This window comes from Squalius cephalus (assembly GCF_949319135.1).
Source record: "Squalius cephalus genome assembly, chromosome: 18".
Taxonomy (NCBI): Eukaryota; Metazoa; Chordata; class Actinopteri; order Cypriniformes; family Leuciscidae; genus Squalius; species Squalius cephalus.
This window is the reverse complement of record NC_137139.1, coordinates 30,864,689-30,887,382: the sequence shown is the minus strand read 5'-3', so window position 1 is coordinate 30,887,382 and position 22,694 is coordinate 30,864,689. Positions and strand designations below refer to the sequence as shown.

At 36.6% G+C, this 22,694-nt stretch overlaps 2 protein-coding genes across 3 annotated transcripts; one reads left to right on the top strand and one right to left on the bottom strand.

The window, feature by feature from the left end:
• Positions 1–1,373: 1,373 nt before the first annotated feature.
• Positions 1,374–3,797, top strand: pdyn (prodynorphin). Its single transcript, XM_079849370.1, has 3 exons — positions 1,374–1,489; positions 1,697–1,834; positions 2,890–3,797. Exons 2-3 carry the CDS (start codon positions 1,709–1,711, stop codon positions 3,520–3,522), a joined length of 759 nt encoding a protein of 252 aa, XP_079705496.1. The 5' UTR covers positions 1,374–1,489; positions 1,697–1,708; the 3' UTR covers positions 3,523–3,797.
• Positions 3,798–4,457: 660 nt separating this feature from the next.
• gmeb2 (glucocorticoid modulatory element binding protein 2) lies at positions 4,458–17,566 on the bottom strand. Of its 2 annotated transcripts, none has more exons than XM_079848437.1 (10): positions 17,489–17,566; positions 16,884–17,052; positions 16,724–16,803; positions 13,031–13,155; positions 11,989–12,092; positions 10,631–10,788; positions 9,362–9,430; positions 9,133–9,270; positions 6,529–6,651; positions 4,458–5,695 (listed from the first exon to the last, which is right to left on the bottom strand). In XM_079848437.1, the coding sequence occupies exons 2-10, from the start codon at positions 17,015–17,017 to the stop codon at positions 5,112–5,114; spliced, it is 1,515 nt and encodes a 504-aa protein (XP_079704563.1). In that variant the 5' UTR covers positions 17,018–17,052; positions 17,489–17,566; the 3' UTR covers positions 4,458–5,111. The 2 variants fall into 2 exon arrangements, with proteins under 2 accessions (XP_079704563.1, XP_079704564.1); XM_079848438.1 differs by having other exon boundaries at positions 9,362–9,400.
• Between the last annotated feature and the right edge of the window lie 5,128 nt (positions 17,567–22,694).

Sequence of the window (22,694 nt, the reverse complement as noted above, 5' to 3'; positions counted from 1 at the left end):
GCGGGACGAGGTAACCAACAGTAGGCTGATATTGATATTACAAAAATAATCGTTTTAGTAATTTGTTTGAAAAGTCTGTAAGATAATTAGCGTTGGCAAGCGGCAATGTTGGTTGCGCGGGAACCTCCGCAGATTGTGTCCAGTTCCCCCTGAAAGTCAGAATTGCTCGCTAGCACTTGTAGAAACTTTTCTTTCGGGAAACATCAACTAATTAGTGAGAGCGTGTTTTTTCACCTGTTTTTCAATAGATGATATATAGACCATGAACCAGAGAAACAAGCACGCAGCCATCTGTCAAATGTTGTGTTTGAACTTCCGTTTTTGTTGCAGAGTAATTAGCCTATAGCTAGTGAAGTGGATTTAGGCTACTTATTGTAGAGTTAACGAACGTTACTATGAGTGTTGTAATGTTTGAAGCGGATCATAACAAAGGTCAATAGACTGGGAAGAATTTAAAAGGAGCGCTTCATTCATAAATCCCTAAGATCTTACCGTCATGCTGTGAAAATACAAACCGGAAGACAGAACACAACGAGCGCGGCGCTGAAAAGGGGCGGAGCTACATAAGCTCGCAACAGCAGTCATGGGACGATACAGCAAAAACATTAATGCATGCATTGCCATTATTTATCAAGATATTATAGACTTGCATATCACAAGCGTATTACAAAAACGTTAGTGTTTGAGAAGGTTTGATACTATTGTGGTGCAGATTCATTAGAAATGAGTCATAGCCTACAAGATTTACTGCAGCTGTACGTCTTTCCTTGAATCGCACAAATACACACTAAATTAATTTTGAAGTTCCAGAAACTGAGAGTGGTTTACAGCATCGTTACGTAGGAATGATGTCAGGTTAATAGAGGACAAAGACTGATATCTGGGCCTTGATCTCGTGCGGATATTTTATAGCCAAAAAAAGAGTGTGATTTCTGGCACTACAAATGTTTAGCAAAGGACTTGCAAAGACATTCAGATGAGGAGCTGCAGTCTTTGAGAAGAGAACACAAGCCTACAGCCTTGAGCTAATACAACTCAAGTTACCCGTGGCACTTCCTTCTCCTCAAAGTGGGTGTGTTTATAATTCTATGAAAGACTATGTATTTTACCCTTAAAATACTGTGAAGTGAATAATTAAAAACCATTAGGAATATCCATATTATGTTAAATAACAGTTTTGCACTTCATAGTAATTTCATTATCAGAGCCTAATCTTTTTATTAGCCAAGCTATTGCTGATGCGACCTCATCACTGTGTGGGTGGGACCTGTCAATCAACTGGCCCGTTGTTCCCATTGGTCAGATAAACGTTCATTCGGAGGGGTGTGTGGGCTGCGTGAATAAAAGTATGGAGGCTGGGTTGAGTCCAAATAAGAGCCGTGGATGGATAAAGAGTGACTATTGAAGGACAGAACAAAGAAGTTTCAACCAGCTTCACCAAGTGATCGCCTTGACGCTTGGAAAACAAGAAGCTCTGTAGGCATTCAAGGTAACGGAGTAGATTTAGTGTTGGCACACGTGCCTATAACTCTATACAAAAGGTTTTGGATATAAAACTGGTAAGAAAAAGACAAAATAGGCTAAATAACCTCAAACATCAGTGAATTCTTCAAAAACCTCCCTGAAGAGAAGATAAGGTGGATCCTGTGAGGAAGATAGTGTCACTTGTTTTATGTTTTCTTCTCTCGCACCACAGGAATCCCAGTGAATGATGGAGTGGTATGTTTTGGTGTTGATGCTGAGCTTGCCAACCTTGAGTCAGGCAGATTGTTCAGCGCAATGCCTGAGATGCGCGCAACAGATCTCCGACCTGGACACTGCAGTGAACCGCTTGGTAAGATCACCCTCAGTTCTCCTCATTTTAAACCACTTATGACCAGATATAGTTTGCATGCGCTTAATTTTGTGATAAATGTGATGCACGATCAGGAGCAAAACCGATTGAAATGGATTAAACTTTGTCGTTATTGGCTCTGTACTTGTACTGAACAGAAAAATAAAGTTAGCATCTAATCAGAAGTGCAGATAGTATGTAGCATTAAATAAATGTTGGTCGATTAGCAAATGAAGCAAAAATGGCAGTATAATGGTAAAACGAATGAAAAATTAGATGCAATGAGTTTTAAACAAAATCAAATAAATAATAAGCATTTGTAAATTAACAAATAGAAATGTCTATCTGTAATGGAAACATTTCAAAATTGAAAATGGATTTCTTTTGTCATTTTTTGCAATTAAACTCACTGGGGCGCGCGCATTCAGCACCATGGAGAGCGCGACAGTACGCGCGCTCCTTTAGATATAACGACCTTGGGAAAACCTTCTTCATATACTGAGGAAAAATTTATAAATTTTGCAAGTACATAAAGGATAGTTTGCATATAGTTTCGGTGAAAAAAATATATAGCCTAAATCCCTTACGAAAATGAGCCATGGTTTTTACTAAAATAAACCAAAAAACATGGTCATTGTATTTTAAACCATGGTAACCACAAATTAAAAAATGGGTTTGCTACACTAACCATAGTTTAACCATTGTATTTGTAGTAAAACTGTGGTTATAGCCTACAAATTGAAATCAATCCGCAAAAAAACGTGGTAAATAAATAAAATGTTCTTCGTACTTGAAAAGTTTCTGCATCAAACCCAAATTGTTTCTAATCTGATATGTTTCTGTTTCTGTAAGGCTCTTTTTGAGATTAAAAAACACATTAAAGTAGGCTACGTGTAGCCTTCTGAGTTATGTGATGTTTTTAAATAAAATAAAATAAATAAAACGTTCTTTTTGGAACTTTAGGCATCCGATGGTAAAACCCTTTAGGTTCTATAACGGAACTTTTATTTTCAAGAGTGCACAGAGTCAAGTTTGTCCCACTTTTCTTTTTGCAGACTTGTACTTTAGAATGTGAAGGAGCAGTCCCATCTTCTGGTACACTAGACAGATGTGAGAAAGCGTTACAGGAGCTTTCAGATGAATTAGCGGACCTCGACCCAGACGACGACGGCGAACGAAGCGCGCTAAACGCAGAGGATCTCCAAGACAAGCCATACAACCTGGTCAAACGATACGGAGGATTCATCAAGAGGATCGATAAGAATAAAAATAAATTTTTCGCCTCACCCTGGAAGGAGAACGCCATTCTTAAAGGATTGTTCGCGAAGAAATACGGAGAATCCCTCTCTAAACTGAGCGAGCGAGACGTCCCGTCGTTCACGGAAGACGACGAGGGCGACGATATTACGGCGGAAAACGAAACGGGACTTTACAACAACGAAGTTCCTTTGAATGAAGTCAAACGTTACGGTGGGTTTCTTCGCAAATTCGGTCCTAAAAGAAGCGACTTGGTGGACAACACCAGCCGGCAGGTGTTACAGAAACGATACGGTGGTTTTATGCGAAGAATTCGCCCGAAGTTGAGATGGGACAACCAAAAGCGATATGGCGGTTTTTTACGGCGCCATTTTAAAATCTCCGTGCGCTCTGACGAAGAGCCCTCATCGCACGAGGACTATGCTTTATAGGCTGTTGTATCATAACTTAATCAGAACTCATTTTGCCTACGCATTGCCCACCCCCCCCAAAATGGCAAACCGAAATCGCTGCTGACCTCTGGACGCTATCAATCATCCACTATCAACTTGTCAATCATGCCCTCAGGACGTTTCAGTGACCGACCACTTGTTGTTTCCAGTGAACTTTACCCCATGTAAGCAATCAATAGCTACTGCAAATAATGCTTGTTTAAGATGACCAATAAAGGGCAAGACCATTAGGTTACCTGCTAACATTGTTCGGGTAATGTTTTGTGTGACTTTTTTCCCCTCCACTTTATTTTTTTTTTCGAGCACATTACAATTTCTAATAAATTAAACATGAAATTGCATTGCTATGTTACTATACGATTTACTAAGGTTAAACCCCTTTTTAGTCTAATCCAAAAAAAGATTGCTTATCTTTCAGGAATTGTCCATCTTAAAGGGATAGTTCACTCATAAATGACAATTATGTCATTTACTCACCCTCATGTTGTTTAAAACTGATATGAGTTTCTTTCTTCTGTTGAACACAAAAGATGATATTTTGAAGAATGTTGATAACCAGACAGTTGATGGACCCCATTGACTTCCATAGTATTTTCTTTCCTAGCCTACTATGGAAGTCAATGGATGCCATAAACTGTTTAGTTACCAACATTCTACAAAATATGTTCTTTTGTGTTCAACAGAAGAAAGAAACTCATACAGGGTTGGAACATCTTAGGGTAAGTAATGAGAAAATGTTCATTTTTTTGGGTGAACTATCCCTTAAAGTCAAATCTCACGTGCAGAATGTTTAGATAAACAGCACCACCTGTTGGTCAAAATTACAAGTTAAATACAACGCTTGAAAAAAGTCCTGTTGTACTGTGATGAAGAAACACTCAGTGATACACAAAAATGCACCACAGAGCTTATGACTCTACACATTGTTTTACAATGGTAAGTGGTTAAAAGACTGCAAAACAGTCCACCGTGGAACTTCGAGGAATATTCAGCCTATTTTATATCGACTGCCTGTGTAGAACTGGATCCCCCCCAATCCTTGATATCATGTTGTTGATTTTAAGGTCAATTTGCTGTATTGTACAATCAATGTATATTTATTTTGAAAGACAAGATGGTTAATCAATTTTAAATAATGACGAGTCAGGAACAGATTCCACTGTAATGAAGTGCTCTCAGAAATACTAATATGAAACATCAGTATGGAAAAAATGATGTGCACAGTATAAATATCAAAGTGAGCGTTACATCAAAAACACATAACTACAAATTATACACACTGGTCAAACACAGAATTTTAAGGATTAGCATTTAAAATATCCTTAAACAGTTTATCCTGTATTTCACCACATTGTAATCAGTTTACAATCAAATCAAAATGCAATGCAAACAAAAGACTTTCATTAGCAAACCATGGCTGTTTTTGCAAAAAAAGTTGCAAATTCCTCATTAAAAAGCAAAAAATTTCATCCTCCCTATACAAATTTTATGATACATTGACGTTACGCCAAAAAAAAAAAAAAAAAAAAAAAAAAACACGCAACTTTTTCCTGGCTTTCAGGAGATTTTCACTCCTTCTGGTCATCTCTCTGTTCTGTCGCCGCGTCTGCTTGCGGCCCGACGGTCTCAACGACGGCAGTGTTTATGCTACTGACAGTACTAACGGGCACAGCGACTACAGTGTTGCCTGCAGCGCCCCCTACTGGTGCTCCCAGGTTCTGCAGCGTGGCTCCTCCTGCCATTGTGGGCAACGTGACCAGCTGAAACGGACTGACCACTTTGACAAACGTGTGTCCCGCGGAGCCCTGTGGGACGCCGGCAGCGCTCAGCACGGTCAGATTGGAGCCGTCGGGATGCAGTTCGCCCCCCCCGGGTGACGTCAGCACTGTGTATCCGCCGATCAGCGGAGACTGAGTCTGAGCCGACAGAGGGATGCCGGTGAGCTGGGTGATGGGCAGGGTGAAGTGCGTGGACTGGGCGGGGGTCGGGGCCACGGTGGCGGGGCCCGAAACGGCACGGGTCAGACGGGGGCGTTTGGCAGTGGGAGGTGAGGTCACGGGGGTCAAGGTCATCAGGACGTTGTTGAGGTGCTGAGATTTGCTCTTCAGCTCTTTGGCGCGTTTGCGATGCTCGTCACACTGTTGCTCTAGGGCTAGAAATGCAAAGAGTTAAAAATAGTCACTTCTTAAAAACTTGCTATGGGGATTTTTGTGATGAAAATTGCGATAAAAAAAATAAATAAATCCAAGTTTGCTGTGCTTGTTTATATGGCTCCACACAAAATGTGTTGTTTTGTGTGGCTATTTAATAATTATTATTATTATTACTTTAATTATTATTACTAAATAAAACTAAATAAGAAATATTACCATACTAATGTAACTTTTCACTGTAAAAAAAAAAAAAAAAAAAAAAAAATCAAGCATTTAAGAAAATATAATTTTAATAATTTTATTTTACATTACAAATGTAAAATTACAATAATAATATTTATGGCTGTCTTAATTTTTTTTTTTTTTTTACTTTTAAATACAATTTAAATTTTACATTTATTTAAGCCCTTGAAGCTTCTCATTACAACTTTGGGAAGATTCACAAAACACAGTGCATGTACTTATTTAATTTATATTTATTTAAGTTCCCTTTTCAAATGGGTTGAGTATTATGTAGAGTATAATGTTGATTATTTTGTTATGCATTTCCTTCTTCTACTCGTTTGTATATTTTATTTGTTTCTTTCTTCTTTTAATAGTCCTAAATAAATATTTTCATTCATTCATTCATTCAAGTCAATTAAGTTGCAGCCGTCACAATTTGATAATCATATTCGATTCGATTTCATATAATTCATGCAGCCCTAGTGCTTATTAATGTTTTCCTCTTTAAAAACCTAAAATGTGTGGTTGGATATGGAGAAAAAACACACAAACAACACACACACACACACACACACACACACACACACAGACACACACACGTACTGACCCACTAAGCTGCGTGTGTACTGCTCCCTACAGCGGTCCATCTGGCTTTTGTGACTGGAAAGAACTTTCTTCACCAGGTCCAACATCCCAAAGTTCTGGACTATATTGTTGAGCAGAGCGGCATCTATTGACAGATTCATATAATGAACAATATATCGAATCAGTCTGAAGTTTAATAGAACATTTGTGTCTATTTGCAGGATACTGAATCACAAAAAAACAGACATGGAATATATTTACATAAATGTCTTGCTTCAGTTAAAGCATTATATTAAAATATATATTCATATATGTAATCTGTTTTTTTTTACCTACTACAAACGGAACATTAAACAACAAGAATATAATATATATATATTATTCTACATAATCTATATGAATATAAATATAAATATACAATGTTATAAATGACTAAAAATATTCAAGTTAACGATAATAACCCTGGCATATATATATATATATATATATATATATATATATATATATATATATATATATATATATATATATATATATATATAACTTATAGAAACATTTATATTTATATTACACTTATCTTACTTCAGCTAGTTTCTCATTTTAAATAATAAACTAAAACTTAACAAAAGCTATTTAGACATAAAAAAACTATTAAAAATTACAAAAACACACAACAAAATGTCAAAATATTTAACTAGAATTAAAATGAAAACAGAAAATAATAAAAAATAAAATGAAATCTAAAATAGCATTTCAATGATATAAACTCATTTACCACAAATTGAACATTAAACAACAAGACTACAATCTGATGCAATATATTCTGAAATATTGAGAATACATACAAATATTATATTAAAATAGTTCTATATTTTATTATACTAATAATAGATTATTTAATTTTAACATCATATAAGTATTAATGTGACATATTTCATATTAATATTGTAATTCATTAATTATATGTATGTATGAATATATATATGTGGGCATAGATAAATTTTTTTAATCTAGATTAATCTAGATTAAAATGGCTCATTTGAATTCTGCCGAAGGCATTCAGAATATGTGTGCTACCCAAATAATGACTATAAAAGTAAGTCTTTGAGAACGGGTTTCTGGGCGATATGGCCTAAAATTTATATTGTGATATACATTGCAGCCTCTTGTGATAACGATATATATTATAATTTTTCATTTCGTTTATTTGGTTTATCACTAACAAATATACAATAACAAATATTCAACTCATCATATACATAACTTTTGATTAAACCAAAGGGTATAGGCTGAAGCTCAAGGCTTATTAACGCCTATCCCTCAATTTTCACAGTCAAACAGTGCTCAATTCTCTTCTTGCAAACACTTGGAACAACAAAGTCATAGAAATTGATTACCCAAAACTTATCTATATGAAATATCATCTTGTTTCTTATGAGCCTTTTAAATCCACTTATTGTTTGTGTCAATTTAAGGTCTATATGCAAACAATTCCATAAATTCACTCCTTTTACAGAGATAGTTCTGCATCTAATATTTGTTCGTACCTTCAGTTTTTTAAACAAACATGTTCCTTTTAACTCATACTTACAATAACGTTTCTCAAACATACTCAAAATTTTATCAGGCAGCATTTTATAATATGCTTTATACATTGTCAATGTAACCTTGTAATCCACTAAATCATAGAATTTTAAAATGTTTAATTTTAAAAATAAATCGTTTGTATGATCCCTATATTGTGATCTTGTGATGATAATAAAACCATTTCAGAACAGGTTACACAGACCCTGCTAAACAACTGCTAAATGTATTATTTATTTATTTTTTTAAAGGGTGTATGTTTTGAGAACATATATTGTGCAAAACTGTAAGTATACAACATAATTTTGCAGATAAATAAAATTTAAGTAGGCTACACTAGCTGCAGAGACTTAAGTAGGTCTAATGTTTATTATGGCTTGGAGCTTATGAAACCCCACATTTAAAAATTAGAATATTGTCTAACTGATGTCTTTTCAGTTAAAAAGAAACAGTTAAAATCGGGCGCAGACAGAGATTATGTGCTACACCATATTGGGAATAATACGCGCGCGCTGGTATTCAGTGATATCATGTTTCGTTTTGAATTTGAGGTGGTAGAACGGATTAGTCGTGTGTTAACTTACCGAACTGTTACCCCACACACTCTGTCTATTTGCTGCTGCTCGTTGGACGGCTTAAATCCAAACCAAGTCCAAATAATGGATGTTGCACGGATCTTTTTCACCAGCTTTCACTTTCAGCAGTTTACTTAAGATGACGACGAATATGATGCGTTGCAGCCGGGTTTACCTCGCGGCCGCGGGTAGATTGCGTCATCATAGCGTGTGTAGTATAGAGGCAGCTCCCAACCCAACTTGGAGAATAGATTAACGGCGATATTTTTTTTATCGTGCGATAAGAGTCTCGCGTTAACGCAGCACGTTAACGCCGATAACGGCCCACCACTAATATATATATATATATGCATGTATAATAAAAGTGTTATAATTTTTTAAGAAATTAAAAAATGATGTAAGCGGGCTCAAACTGATTGCAGCATCAGATTGTTTAGTATGAACAGGTTTAGTGGCGTAACTCTGACCTTTGACCTGCAGTGGCGGGTCTTGGATTCGCTCCTCGAGGCCCTTGAGAATCTCCTGGATCTGTCTCTCCAGATCCTCCATGACTTCCTCCAACAGCCCAGCATCCCTCAGTCCTCTCCAGAAGGTCATGGTGTCTTCTGATATGGAAAAGAACGGCCGGTGAAAGAGTTACACCAATTAACTACACAGATCGTTTAAAATGTCAGAGACATTAGCAGTGCCTCTCACCTCCTATAGCCGTGACCCATTCAGTGCTGTCGTCCCCATCTGTGGAAAACGAAGCTGAACATCCATTCACTGAAACAGCAATAGAAACTAGGACTGTCAAGCAATTAACATTATTAATCTAATTAATCACATGATGATATGCCAATTCATTATTTAAATCAATCACAAATTAATCGCACCTCAATTTTTGCGAGAAATTACCCCAAAAGTTAATTTAGTGTTTGATGAGAAATACATTGAATAGACATTACAAAAAGTAGTGTTAGAAAGAAATATTTTGATTCAGCATAGAATTTATTACACATAAACGTTTAAGGCTACAATGTGGCTATAGCATTTTTTTTTTTCAGAAGCAGCATCTGAAGTGGCATTTAGGTATATTTATACAGACTGTTTAATGTAGCTCAGAATATGAATGAAAAATGAAATGATTATTAAACAAAAACCGCCAGTATGTGGCAACAAGTCACTAATTGAGTGAGTCATTGAGTCGTTCACTCAACCGATTCATTCTAACGGCTGATTCGTTCAGGAACAAAGCAAGTGAACATCTTTCTGAATGAGTCACTGAATCATTGGCTCACTCGTTTTGTTAAAAACCACAGATTCATTCAGTAATGAAACACCGCTGTGTGTTGCACGGAGAAGCACAACACTTGTCGGCCGGTATATGTTCATTTTTAATGTTATCGTTATCGGCCCGATAATAAAATTTGCCCGATATATTAAAGCCGATGAATAATGTATTATTTCCTTCAGCTGAGAGGACAGTTCACCATGATTGCATTGAATTGCTTGAAATATGATTGGAATCATTTCAAATAAGGAAAATATAGTTAAGTGCACCATGTGCAGCACAAGTCTATCATATACGCTACATAAAATTATAATTGTGTGCTTGGGACATGGATTTTAATGGTGAGCCTTTTGTTTTTGTAATCAGGCTCTAAAAAATTATATAAAAATGTGGATTTATCACCCAATATATCAGTTATCGGCAATTATCGGTATCAGCCATAATGTTCATATCGGTGCATCCCTATTCGTAACTAAACTGCATGCAGTGTAAGATGAAGTACAGGTCTGAGCTGGGTGCGTTAAAAGTATTAATCATTTTAACATGTTATTTTTTTCTATAAATAATCATACCAAATGTTAAACATTATCCCTGCTCAAACAATTAATGGCACTACCGTGACAATCCTTCTGAAGTGCAAACATATGTGAAAGTCTACACATAAACTACTGAAATTGACTGTGTGTCGGTACCGTCCACTGAGGCGGGGGTCGCAGGAGCCGTTTCTGTGGACTGCTGGCTGCTGAGAGACACTCGGGACCCCACCAGGTCAATCTTGGTACTGCGGCAGGTGTTTGAACACAGTCTGGAGTGCTGATAAAAGTCCAGCTCTCCTGAATCCATGATCTTCCTGTAGGAAGAACCAGGAGCTACAGCTGAACAATAGTTCCTTCATCTTCAACAATATAAGGAGGACTGGAGCTTAAAGTCGACATAAAAACACAAAGTCTCCATTTGCTGCTTTAATATGCGTACCTGATCTTATTGTGAACAATTCCTCAATGCACAGTAATCCAAAGAAAAAATAGCCATCTTTTATTAATTTGACTTTTTTAGGAGATGAATGCTTTGAATTTATGTATACACACCATGCTCAAAAGTTTGGGGTCTTAAAATCCCCCTGTTGTGAAAATCTATTTTTTTATGTTGTTTATGTGTCTATGTGGTGTTTTTAATATGCTTTAAGACAAACCATGTGTAAATTCATAAGTCGACAGCATTGCTGAGTGTTTTCTCCTTAAAACTGCAGTGAACCAAAGACAGTCTCAAAAACACGCTTTGAAATCGCTGGTGTTTCTGACGTCACAAACTACCTTGTAACCAATCAGATCAACATGTGATCGTCAACCAGTGGATCTCTGAGCTGAGTGAGTGAGTGGAGGCGGGGCTCAGTTGCATATTCATAGAACCACATAAACTAAATGGGCAAGGGTGTCGAGTTACATTCAAGATATTTTAAGGAATGAAGAATTTGATTTCAAGGAAAAAACATTTAACTCTAATTTTGGTGATCAAAGATGAGTTTTAAGGGATAAAATTATTGACAACAGCGGGGCTTGTTTTTGAAAGGAGTCTCTTCTGTTAATCAAGGCTGCATTTATTTAATCAAAAATACAGTAAAATATAGTTAAACATTATTACAATTTAAAATAAGTTTTTTATTTGAATATATAGTAAAATGTAATGTATTCCTGTGATCAAAGCTGAATTTTCAGCATCATTACTCCAGTCTTCAGTGTCACATGATCCTCCAGAAATCATGCGCTGATTTGCTGCTCAAGAAACATTTCTTATTATTAAAAATGTTGAGAACAGGTGTGTTTAAAATTTGAGGAGATGAAAAGAACATTAAAAAGAGCATTTATTTGAAACAAGTAACAATGTAAAAAGTCTTTACTGTCACTTTTGATTAATTTAACACATCCTTACGGAAGAAAAGATTAGCGAGACAAGTGTTTGTGATTTATATTCCACCATATACTAATATAAAAACGGCCAGAGCTGGGATGTATTTCTAGTTGATATTCTTTTTCTGCCCAGTGCCACAAACCTTAACATGGTCCCATTGAGGCGAATGGCTCTCTTCCAGTCCTTCAGCGTGGATTTTCCCGCTATATAGACGAACTCCTTCGGACTGATGAGATGCTCGTTCAGCTGGAACACAGCAAGCCGTCCAGTACATACAGTTATATATCAAATCAAGCACATGTGAAATGGTCTATGTGGCGAGGATATTCCTGTCAGGACAGTCCATTACTCAAAGCGGCACATTTAGAGGAAAAACAATGACAGAGCATCTCAATCTTATAGATCCTTTCCGATTTTTTTTTATGATTATTTTCTTAATTTATATGAAGTTTCTATATGATCATAAAACATTATCATTCACATCTGCTTTCTTTAATAATGCTGCTTTTCCACATTTTATAATAATAGTAAAGCCATCCAATCTAGGAAAGAACACTAAATGAAAGTGTGGGAATTATGCAGTGACTACAACTAAATCTAATTAAAATTTTCATGAGATGATAAGATTTTTAATATGATATAGAATATGTTGTTTTATGTGAGATGAGTAATTAGCACCAGTGTTTTTATTAATATTTTGAATAAGTTTATATTTTCTCCATTTCATTTTAATTTTAGTTAAAGTTTTAGCAATTTTGTTGTATGTTATTGACTTTATTATTATTATTTAAAATATGTCTATATAGTTCTTAGTCATTTTTATTTCAATTTTAGTTTTAGTTGTTTTAGTACATAAAGATGAATTTATGAAATCTTGCCTTGGCAACTAACTGAAATAAAATAAATTTTTGTATATTTTATTTTAATTATGATAGCCCTGATTAGCACTGCAAAACATAATAATAGTAATAATTTAAACATAATAATAGCATTGTTTTCTTTTCTTTTTTTAATTTCTGAAGGAAATGAATGCATTAGCTAAAAACAGAAAAATATATATGACTAATTGGATTTAATTATCTGAATCGATAGACATCTCTAGCTAAGCACAACCTCTTAAATCAAAAAGATCACGAGAAACGTAAGTTTGAAGTGTTTTAAAATAGACTGCATCATGTATTTACCTGCACACATTTGATGTTGATCCCGGGACACACAAACTTCTTCCACACGAGGTTGGCTTTGCTGTCCCCACAGGTTATGGGGTAGAGAATATCACCCTCAACATCTGTATCGTCGGATATTTTCACTGTGTAAACATGAACATGGCATGTCTATTGTTAAAATCTGAATTATGATATATTATGCAGGGTTATTTTATTGTTAACTAAAACCATTCAAAAACATTTTTAAGACTTGAAATAAAATGAACATGAACTGACATAAAATAAAACTTATTTTATTTCTGCTAGTTGCAGCTATAGGCAACATTTCTCATTTTCGTTTCAAGTTAAAACAAAATCTTAAAGTGCCCCTATTATGCTTTTTCAGATTTTACCTTTCATGCAGTGTGTATGTGTCTTCCACGAGCCCAAGAGGGCCCACGTCACTCCTCTGTTCATCTCTCTGCACTGGCTACCACTCGCTGCTCGCATCAAGTTCAAGGCATTGACGCTTGCTTACAGATCTATCACAGGTTCAGCTCCCTCCTACTTTCACTCACTCCTACGAGTCTACACCTCTACCAGAAGCCTACGATCGGTCAACGAGCGACGTCTCGTGGTTCCATCACAGAGAGCCAGAAAATCACTTTCCAGAACATTCTCATTCACAGTTCCATGCTGGAGGAACGCTCTCCCCACCCTCATCCGGAATGCAGAATCCCTGACAACTTTCAAAAGACAGCTGAAAACCCATCTCTTCCGTGAGCACTTAACCTCATAAAAAAAAAAAATCTTTCCTTTAAAGCAACACTAAGTAACATTTTTTACATTAAAATAATGTTTCCAAAATGGTATCAGTGGTTCATCAAGTCGTAACAGGGTGAAAGGCACTTCTGGATTTGCTTTGCAGCCCTATTGCAGCCCTATATCTGCTATAACCACACTATGCAAGTTTGCCAAACCGGGTCGCGTTTCTGTAGTTCGAATGAGACATAAGAAAACTACAAATTTGACTTGCTTTACGTCAAGCCTTACAATAGTCATTATTTAGTTTTTCTTCGTTTCTGATGTCGCAATACATCATACTTTCATGAAATCATGCAACATACTCTACCTTGTCTGTGGACATCGTTCATTCAAAGCCGCTGCTGGATAAACAGCGAGCGTGTGTGCGACAGTAGGCTGCGGCGAAATTATTTACGACAGCGATAATGGACAATTCCGCTTCCAACCTGTAGGGCGACCGAAGAGGAAAAGTTCCTTAATGTTGCTTTAAATCCTCGCTTATCGGGCTTATGCTATACTCTGAACAATACCTGAACTTCGTATTTTGAGCACTTCTTGCATTGTTTTTTGCCTCTTCACGAAGACTCGCTTAATTTAGTCCTAATTTGTAAGTCGCTTTGGACAAAAGCGTCTGCTACATTACTAAATGTAAATGTGTAATATAGCTGTTTGTGAATGTAAAAGCTCTGCAAAATAAAATTATTGTCTCCTAAAAGAGATAATCGATTCTGAACTGCTGAAACGAGTCGTCAGTAATTCCAGTCTCACTTCCTGTTACAAACCTACGTAACAATGTAACAAATTTCCACAATGACAACATGACAACATGAAAAAAAGCCCCTCAAACACTAGAGTTTGGAGTTTGGAGTTGAAGAGTTTGGTTTGTGTGTCGACATGTCGAAAAGCAAATCCACTTTGCTGCAATTTAAAATGATTCGCACTCAAATTGATACGGCAAAACCGACGCCATCGTCACTGTTCATATCACTGTGTATCAAGTGCTGAGGAAGAGCTCATATTCAGATATGGTAATGGCCGTTTGGTTTCCGACATACACTTTAAGCCAGGGGTGGGCAAACTACGGCCCGCGGGCCACATGCTTAGGCTGTTTAATCCGGCCCGCCGAGTATTTAAAAAAATTGCGCATTAATTTTGCCTTTTTTCTTGCAATACTTTGCGTTATTTATATATATATAATATATATATATATTGCGTTGCATATATTTGACAATCGGAATATCAGATATTGCATGCCATAGCTAACCAATGTAAAAAAGGAAAAATGACATAAAAGCAGATCATCATTCATTCAGCGCTGTTGTGGCTGCGGTGTGTCACGTAACAAGCAATGACGCGTCACCATGGAAACCAAACAGACAGCAACTTGAGCGCATAGACTTGTTGCACGTTAATGTTTTTTCCTTTTTTGGAAACTCAATGAGAAAAAAAATGTTTGGTAACCGCTTGCACACCTTAGTTTTTCCTTTGATTTGTCTGCTATTTAGTTTCTTTGCTCCTCTGGATTTGTGGATGTATCCTGCCCGATTCCGTTTCCCGACCTTTATCGTCCGGCTTTCGACTACGCTACCCTGTCTGCCATGTACAGAACCCGTTTTTTTTTCATTAAATGTTCTGATCTCCCTTTGCCTTTTATGTTTTATTTTATTATTCTTAAAATAAATTAGCATATTCGTTTATTTCCACAAATGTATGACTTTTGGAAGTGCAAATTGCCATTCAGTTTTAATAAAGTTGAATTAACGTAACCTGTCATTTTTACTCTTCTAAGTGTACACTTGCAGATGTTTTGTTTCTAATTTACTGTTAGGCCATTAAATAATAATAAGGATAAAAAATATTTAAAAAGTATAGGCTATAATTATCTAACATCTTTAAAAATTAACATCAAAACATAACATGCTAAATGGGGGATATCTAGCATAAAAAAATTTATTGTCAGAATGTCGTCTCTCAGTTGTTGAATTTCGCACAGACATTGCCACAACGTTGTCTGTTTGCTCAGCCCGATCTTATGAAAGTGCGAATTGTATTTGTAGTGCATAATATGTTTTCGCGTGCATATGATATGCACTTTATGGCATATAATAGGCACGCACTCCACACCCCTAATCCTAACCAAGGGGTTTACAGTGTGTAGCATGCACGCAAAAAAACAAACATTTTTGGCATATAAATGGCACGAGAAATAAAATTTGTGGTATAGATACGCACTTTCATGAGATCGTGCTTCATAATCTGCTACTGGGCCGGCCCTATGTCAAATTTTTAAAACCCAGTGTGGCCCTTGAGCCAAAAAGTTTGCCCACCCCTGCTTTAAGCGGTCGACCAATCACAACAGACTGAGCCATCTGACCAATCAGAGCAGAGTAGACCAATCACAACAGACTGGGCCATCTGACCAATCAGAGCAGAGTAGACCAATCACAACAGACTGGGCCATCTGGCCAATCAGAGCAGAGTAGACCAATCACAACAGACTGGGCCATCTGGCCAATCAGAGCAGAGTAGACCAATCACAACAGACTGGGCCATCTGGCCAATCAGAGCAGAGTAGACCAATCACAACAGACTGGGCCATCTGACCAATCAGAGCAGAGTAGACCAATCACAACAGACTGGGCCATCTGACCAATCAGAGCAGAGTAGACCAATCACAACAGACTGGGCTGTTGGACCAATCAGAGCAAAGTAGTCTCGTGGAAAGGCGGGGTTTAGAGAGACTAAATCTTCGAACGAACCGTTTCAGACTCTTTGAGAAATGAGGCAATGTATATTATGAGAAAATTCAAGTATTTTTGACCTTTGATACATGCAAACCTGTTGTAGGAGAAAACTAGGACCCTTTAAAATAGCATAATAGGGGCAGTTTAATAAAAACTATATTTAAAAATAAAACTAATTTCATACCCAGCACAGTGTCCTTGGGCAGAGAAAGAGTGGTGCTAGACTCGGCCTCGGACTCCATGGATTGCTCCATAATGTTTTCCCTGCGCAGGAAAAGACAGAAGCTTCTGTGAGAGTCTGAAAGAGGTGCATGATGGGAGTCACAACAGATTGAAATGCTCACTCAGACTGTTCCAGGTCAGAAGCCATCAGTATATTCTTCTCCTCATCGCCAGATGAAGTCTGACCCGCGGTGTCAGGGGTCGTAACCACCACCACCTCCTCCATGTGGACGTTCACCTCAGAGGACGAGGCCATGAGGTCATCAGCATCTGACAGCTGTCAATCAGCATCTGATGGGTGTGGAAAGGAAAATGGCCTTTTTAATTAGTATTGCGCAGAAATAATGGTTTAACCATAGTACTTTCATATACAGCATATAACAACTCATTTGAATACAAAGGTTTAGTAATATAGTAATCATTCAGTAATGATTTCTACATTACTATGTTTGTATTCAAATGAGTTGTAAAAACACCATGGTAAATGGTAATACCATGGTATAGTTTGTTAGTGTAATCAGTAATTACATTTATTAACAATGATTAATTATAATAACCATGTTCATAGGCTTGAACTAACAGATTAAATATGTTTTGAGGTTTACCGCTCAATGTTTACGCTTCGCCCAAATTGACCTAATTAAATACGAAAAAAAGAGCGATAAATACGTGTGTATGTAGAGAAAAATGCGCAATTCAAATAATAATGTACAAATCGAAACGTTACCCGCAAGAGTTTGAATCCGTTCGTGTTTAGGAAGCGCTGGACAGACAGACTCTACTGCGCATGCGCTCTGATGACGTCACGGGGCGTGGAAAACAATAGAAATGAAAGTGGGTAGAAGGAAGTTTAAGTGAAACCGGTGTGATAAAATGGGCGGGGTTAGTTTAAACAATTCCTTTAGTTAAAATAGCTACTTTGTATTTAATCTAATAGTTATTAAACCCTCTCAGTATCATTTTCGCTTTTAATTCATTGTCCAGCGCCAAAGAAGCACAATTTCTTTTCTGAGGATTCGGCTTTATGGGCCTCCATGCGCCGCCTTGTGGGAAGTTCATGGTAAGCTGGTCTCATAGTAAACAAGTATCTGTAAGGAACATTTGAAAAAAATAAAATATAAAAAAAACCCTGATTTCTACCGTGCATAGGCCTACAACTCTTGCTGTTTTACTGACTTCAGCTTTTATTTATTTTACTTTTTCCATTTACAATTATACATTTCACAGATGATTTTATCCAAAGCGACTTACATTGCATTCATTTTCATCACTATAAAATGCTCTCCCTGCTGGGAATGGAGCCCATGACCTTTGTGTTGGATGGGCTACAGCTTCAGCTTTTTCACCATTTTGTTCCTTTAAATATGGATTATTTTATGCATGATTGAATGCTTTGTGTATCCGATGATAGCTAAGCTAGTTGTGCATCCATAGAACAGTTAGCTGTTAATATTTTGCATATATGTTCTGGGTCACAGAAAACATAAATCAACATGGTTTATCATTTATTTCTGAATAAATATATATCTATAAAATACTGGTAATGAAACTTGTACAAACATGTTTGAATTAAAAGAATAGACAATCCAGTTGAGTATTAGACAGACTGAATGCTCTTCAATCATCACTGATTATATTGGGAGGCAACATAAATGGGCCAAAATATTATATTTATTTGTTGAGAAGCATTGACCAGTTTCAGGATTTGTCACATGCAGTGTTGGAAATTTGATAAGGTTGGACAATAGGAGAAAATACACGATGTTTCTTCTCTGCTTTCTGTAAGCTGCGTTTGAAATGGACATAGTAAGAGCTGTGTGTGTAAACCTCACTCCCACCCGGGTCACGGCACCACATGCAACCGGTCATACTCAGCGGTCAATCTGCATGAAGAGACAAAAAATCATTAATGAGCATAAGAAACCATTTCTTAATATTTTTTAAAAGGCAAAACCATATAATCACTTTAAATGGATTAATACAGTGCAAAACTAGCTTATCTGACTGTGTCATGTACTGGCGGTGTCAATGTTTTTAATGATTTTATTGCATGTTATTAATATGACATGTAAGACGTACAGTACAGTTTGACCTTTAAACACTTCATAAATTGCAAATTACTCTAATGGCTCACTCTATTCCTAAAGGTGTAGATTAAGGCCAGATAAAGGCCATTTCTTTACCTTTTTATCTGCACATGTGGACACTTAAACAATGAAATAATAACAACCTCTGAGGATTATGATGTGATTAACATGTTATTAAAAAGCATTCAATGCAATACAAATTAACGGATAAATAAGTTATTTATAAATTAATAATTTCTAAATGATATCAATAACAACACACACACACACACACACACACACACACACACACACACACACACAAACACACAAAAACATCCCGCAATCAGTGTGGGTGAATTAATTAATTAATTACTAGCTACAAATCACATCTTCAGCAGTGTACCGATTACTCTCTCTAAAAAGTATTGGATTACTTATTACTTTCTAAATCCGATATCAACCTCGCTCGGTTGATCAATACAAGGATAGACACAAAACTGCTCTTTTAATTCTTTCAAATAAACAATATACAATTGCATAAATCATATTCTTGAACTGACCAAAGTGTGTAAAGTGAACAGGTTACAGTAAAAACAAATATTGCATTTTTTATGTTAAATCTACTATTATTTTATACAGAATAGTTCTAGAAGTAGGTTATTTAATACAATTGCATCAGAAGTAATTGTTATTAAATTACAGAAAAATTAAGTAAGAGTAAATTAAGAGTAATCCCTTACTTTACTATTTTCAAGGCAAATGTAATTACATTACAGTAATTAGATTACTTAGTAATTAATTTGGCACTACACCTAACACTGCCAGTAGGCCTAATGCCAACATAAGATAATTTATAGTGAATATAAACAAATAACTAAATAACAATGGATTTAAATGACCTGCAGTAGAGTAGTTTATTCGGCGTGCTGCACGCATATTCCTGCAAAAACCTGGAAATTACTGAAATCACTGAATTAGACATTTTAACGATCGATTTAAAACGCCAAACAACACCGAAAACGGACGTCACGTGTGCGTAAATAACGGTTCCTCTGAGGCGCAGAGGAGTTTCGGCCTGCAGGGGGCGCGTGTTGGCTCAAAATCACAACCCGCCATTAAAACCTATTTATTTAAATATCATTTCGTTTTTGTTCTGTTGTAATCGATAATATTAAATACGGGCAAAGGGATGATATCTGACCAATTATATCGGCCTCTTCCAAACAAACGGTGAGAAAAGTAGGCTAACATCACGTGACAGTGCGCTGTGCCTGTTTAAAATGATTTAAATTTATACTCTGCTATTCTAACTTCTTATTCAACTTTTATTGTAAACGCAGGACTCAGGAGGGATAAGTGTAACATCGATATTATTACCATAATATAATATTCATTTATGGTTTATTCACAATTTATTTTTATTTTTTTTTCATATTAGAATTCGAATAAAATAGGCTAACAATCCTGAAAATCGACCCTCATGTTCAAGACCAGTAGCTATTCGTTTTTCCCGTCATGTGAAGTTTAACGAGGAAATTAATTCTACATTTAATTTAAATATCATATAGGCCTAGCATTAATTCAGCATTTAATTTTATAACATAATATAGACAAAGCATGAACGCGACTCACGTAATTGTACGCACAGAAAGGCATTCCGACTGATTAACGTGGAAAAGCAAGTGTTTATGATTTAATCACACATATTGAGAAGGAAAACACAACTAAACTGCCCGGCAGAAGGCAGCAAAGGCCATCTTCTGTTTCCCGCAGACTGAGGGAGAATTCCAATCTGAACTGAGCATCCCTGTGCCCTACTCTTTGTGTGTGTGTGTGTGTGTGTGTGTGTGAAAGAGAGAGAGAGGAGGGGGGTTCTCTCTTTCTTTGTGTGTGTGTGTGTGTGTGTGTGTGTGTGTGTGAGAGAGAGAGAGAGAGAGAGAGAGAGAGAGAGAGAGAGAGAGAGAGGTGTGTTTCTCTCTTTCTCTCTCTCTGTGTGTATGTGTGTGTGTGTGTGTGTGTGTGTGTGTGTCTGTCTTTGTGTGTGTGTGTGTGTGTGTGTGTGTGTGTGTGTGTGTGTCTGTCTTTGTGTGTGTGTGTGTGTGTGTGTGTGTGTGTGTGTGTGTGTGTGTGTGTGTGGAAGAGAGAGAGAGAGAGAGAGAGAGGGAGAGGGAGAGAGAGAGAGGTGTGTGTTTCTCTCTTTCTCTCTCTCTCTCTGTGTGTGTGTGTGTGTGTGTGTGTGTGAAAGAGAGAGAGAGGGGGGGGGTTCTCTCTTTCTGTGTGTGTGTGTGTGTGTGTGTGTGTGAGAGAGAGAGAGAGAGAGAGAGAGAGAGAGAGAGAGGTGTGTTTCTCTCTTTCTCTCTCTCTGTCTGTGTGTGTGTGTGTGTGTGTGTGTGTGTGTGTGGAAGAGAGAGAGAGAGAGAGAGAGAGAGAGAGAGGTGTGTGTGTCTCTCTCTCTCTCTCTCTCTCTCTCTCTCTCTCTCTCTCTCTCTCTCTCTCTGTGTGTGTGTGTGTGTGTGTGTGTGTGTGTGTGTGTGTGTGTGTGTGTGTGTGTGTGTGTGTGTGTGTGTGTGTGTGTGTGTGTGTGTATGAGAGAGTGAGTTGTGTTCCCGAGTTGTGTTCCCTTTCTGCTGTTTATAAAACTAAATACACCCTGCCGTCTCTTCTTTGAACCTTAAAGGTCGTCACATTTACCGTATCACCTAAAGCCAATACCCACGAAACTTATTTTAACTTCATATGAAATACATGATGAAAATGTGTGCAATATACTGAATAGCAACCAAACAAAACAAAACAACATGATTTATTCTGTTAAATCAAACTCTCCAGCCAGCTGGCTTTCAAATAAGATCAATTTCTACAATCTGGAATATTCTACACTCTTTTTGTGAGGATTTAAAATAATTTAATTATGCCCTTTTATACTTTTGAGTTAATTTATCATTATTATCATTGAAATACTTATTTTTCAGGTGGTATATGCTAATCATGATATTGAACATTTTCTAAATTTCATTGTTTTGCATCATAAATCCTTACTTCATAAGAACTAATTTCTTGCTCAGATTTGAAGTCTCTCTAATAAAAATGATAAATATTATAAAACCCCTTAAACAAGTAAAGTATTGTGATCTTGTTTTTCTCTCTAATTGATGTGTTTTTTTTTTTACAGTAAATGTTCTTTCTTTGTGAATTATGCAAATAAATAATAATAAAATAGTAATAAATAAATAAAATAAAAGGTAAGCTGCTAAACGAGCATGCCATCCCAAATCCAGCCGATCGATGTCTGTCTCTTCTGTGAGAGAGACACTGCATATGCTACAGAGTTTAAAGGGATAGTTCACTTTGAAATTAAATGTTGGTATGTTTTAGCTTACCTGAAGGGCATCCAAGATGTAGGTGTCTTTGTTTCCGCAGTAGTTTCAATTTTGATATTTTTAGGTCAAACCGTTCTTGTCTGACAGTCATATAATGCAGGTCTATGGTCACTGTCTCAAAGAGCATGCACAGAGAAGTCCAAATTAAACAATTCCCCATCGTAAGTACACATTAATGGCCTAAGACACGAAACGAGCGGTTTGTGTGAGAAAACGAACAGTATTTATATCATTTTATATCATTTCATTCTGTCTATTAGTCTAATGAGATCTTGATGCTAGAATAGAAGATGAAACACTGTAATGTGTGCAGTTTATTGCTGCACATCTGTAACTATACAGATATTGGAGATTATAGGGGAGCTTCTATTATAGGCCTATATTCATGCATCATGCGCATGAATATGTCATGCTTTTTGACTTTTTCAAAACCAGAGAGCTTAAAGGCACGTCTTTTTCTCCTTGTATGCATACTTAGCGAGTA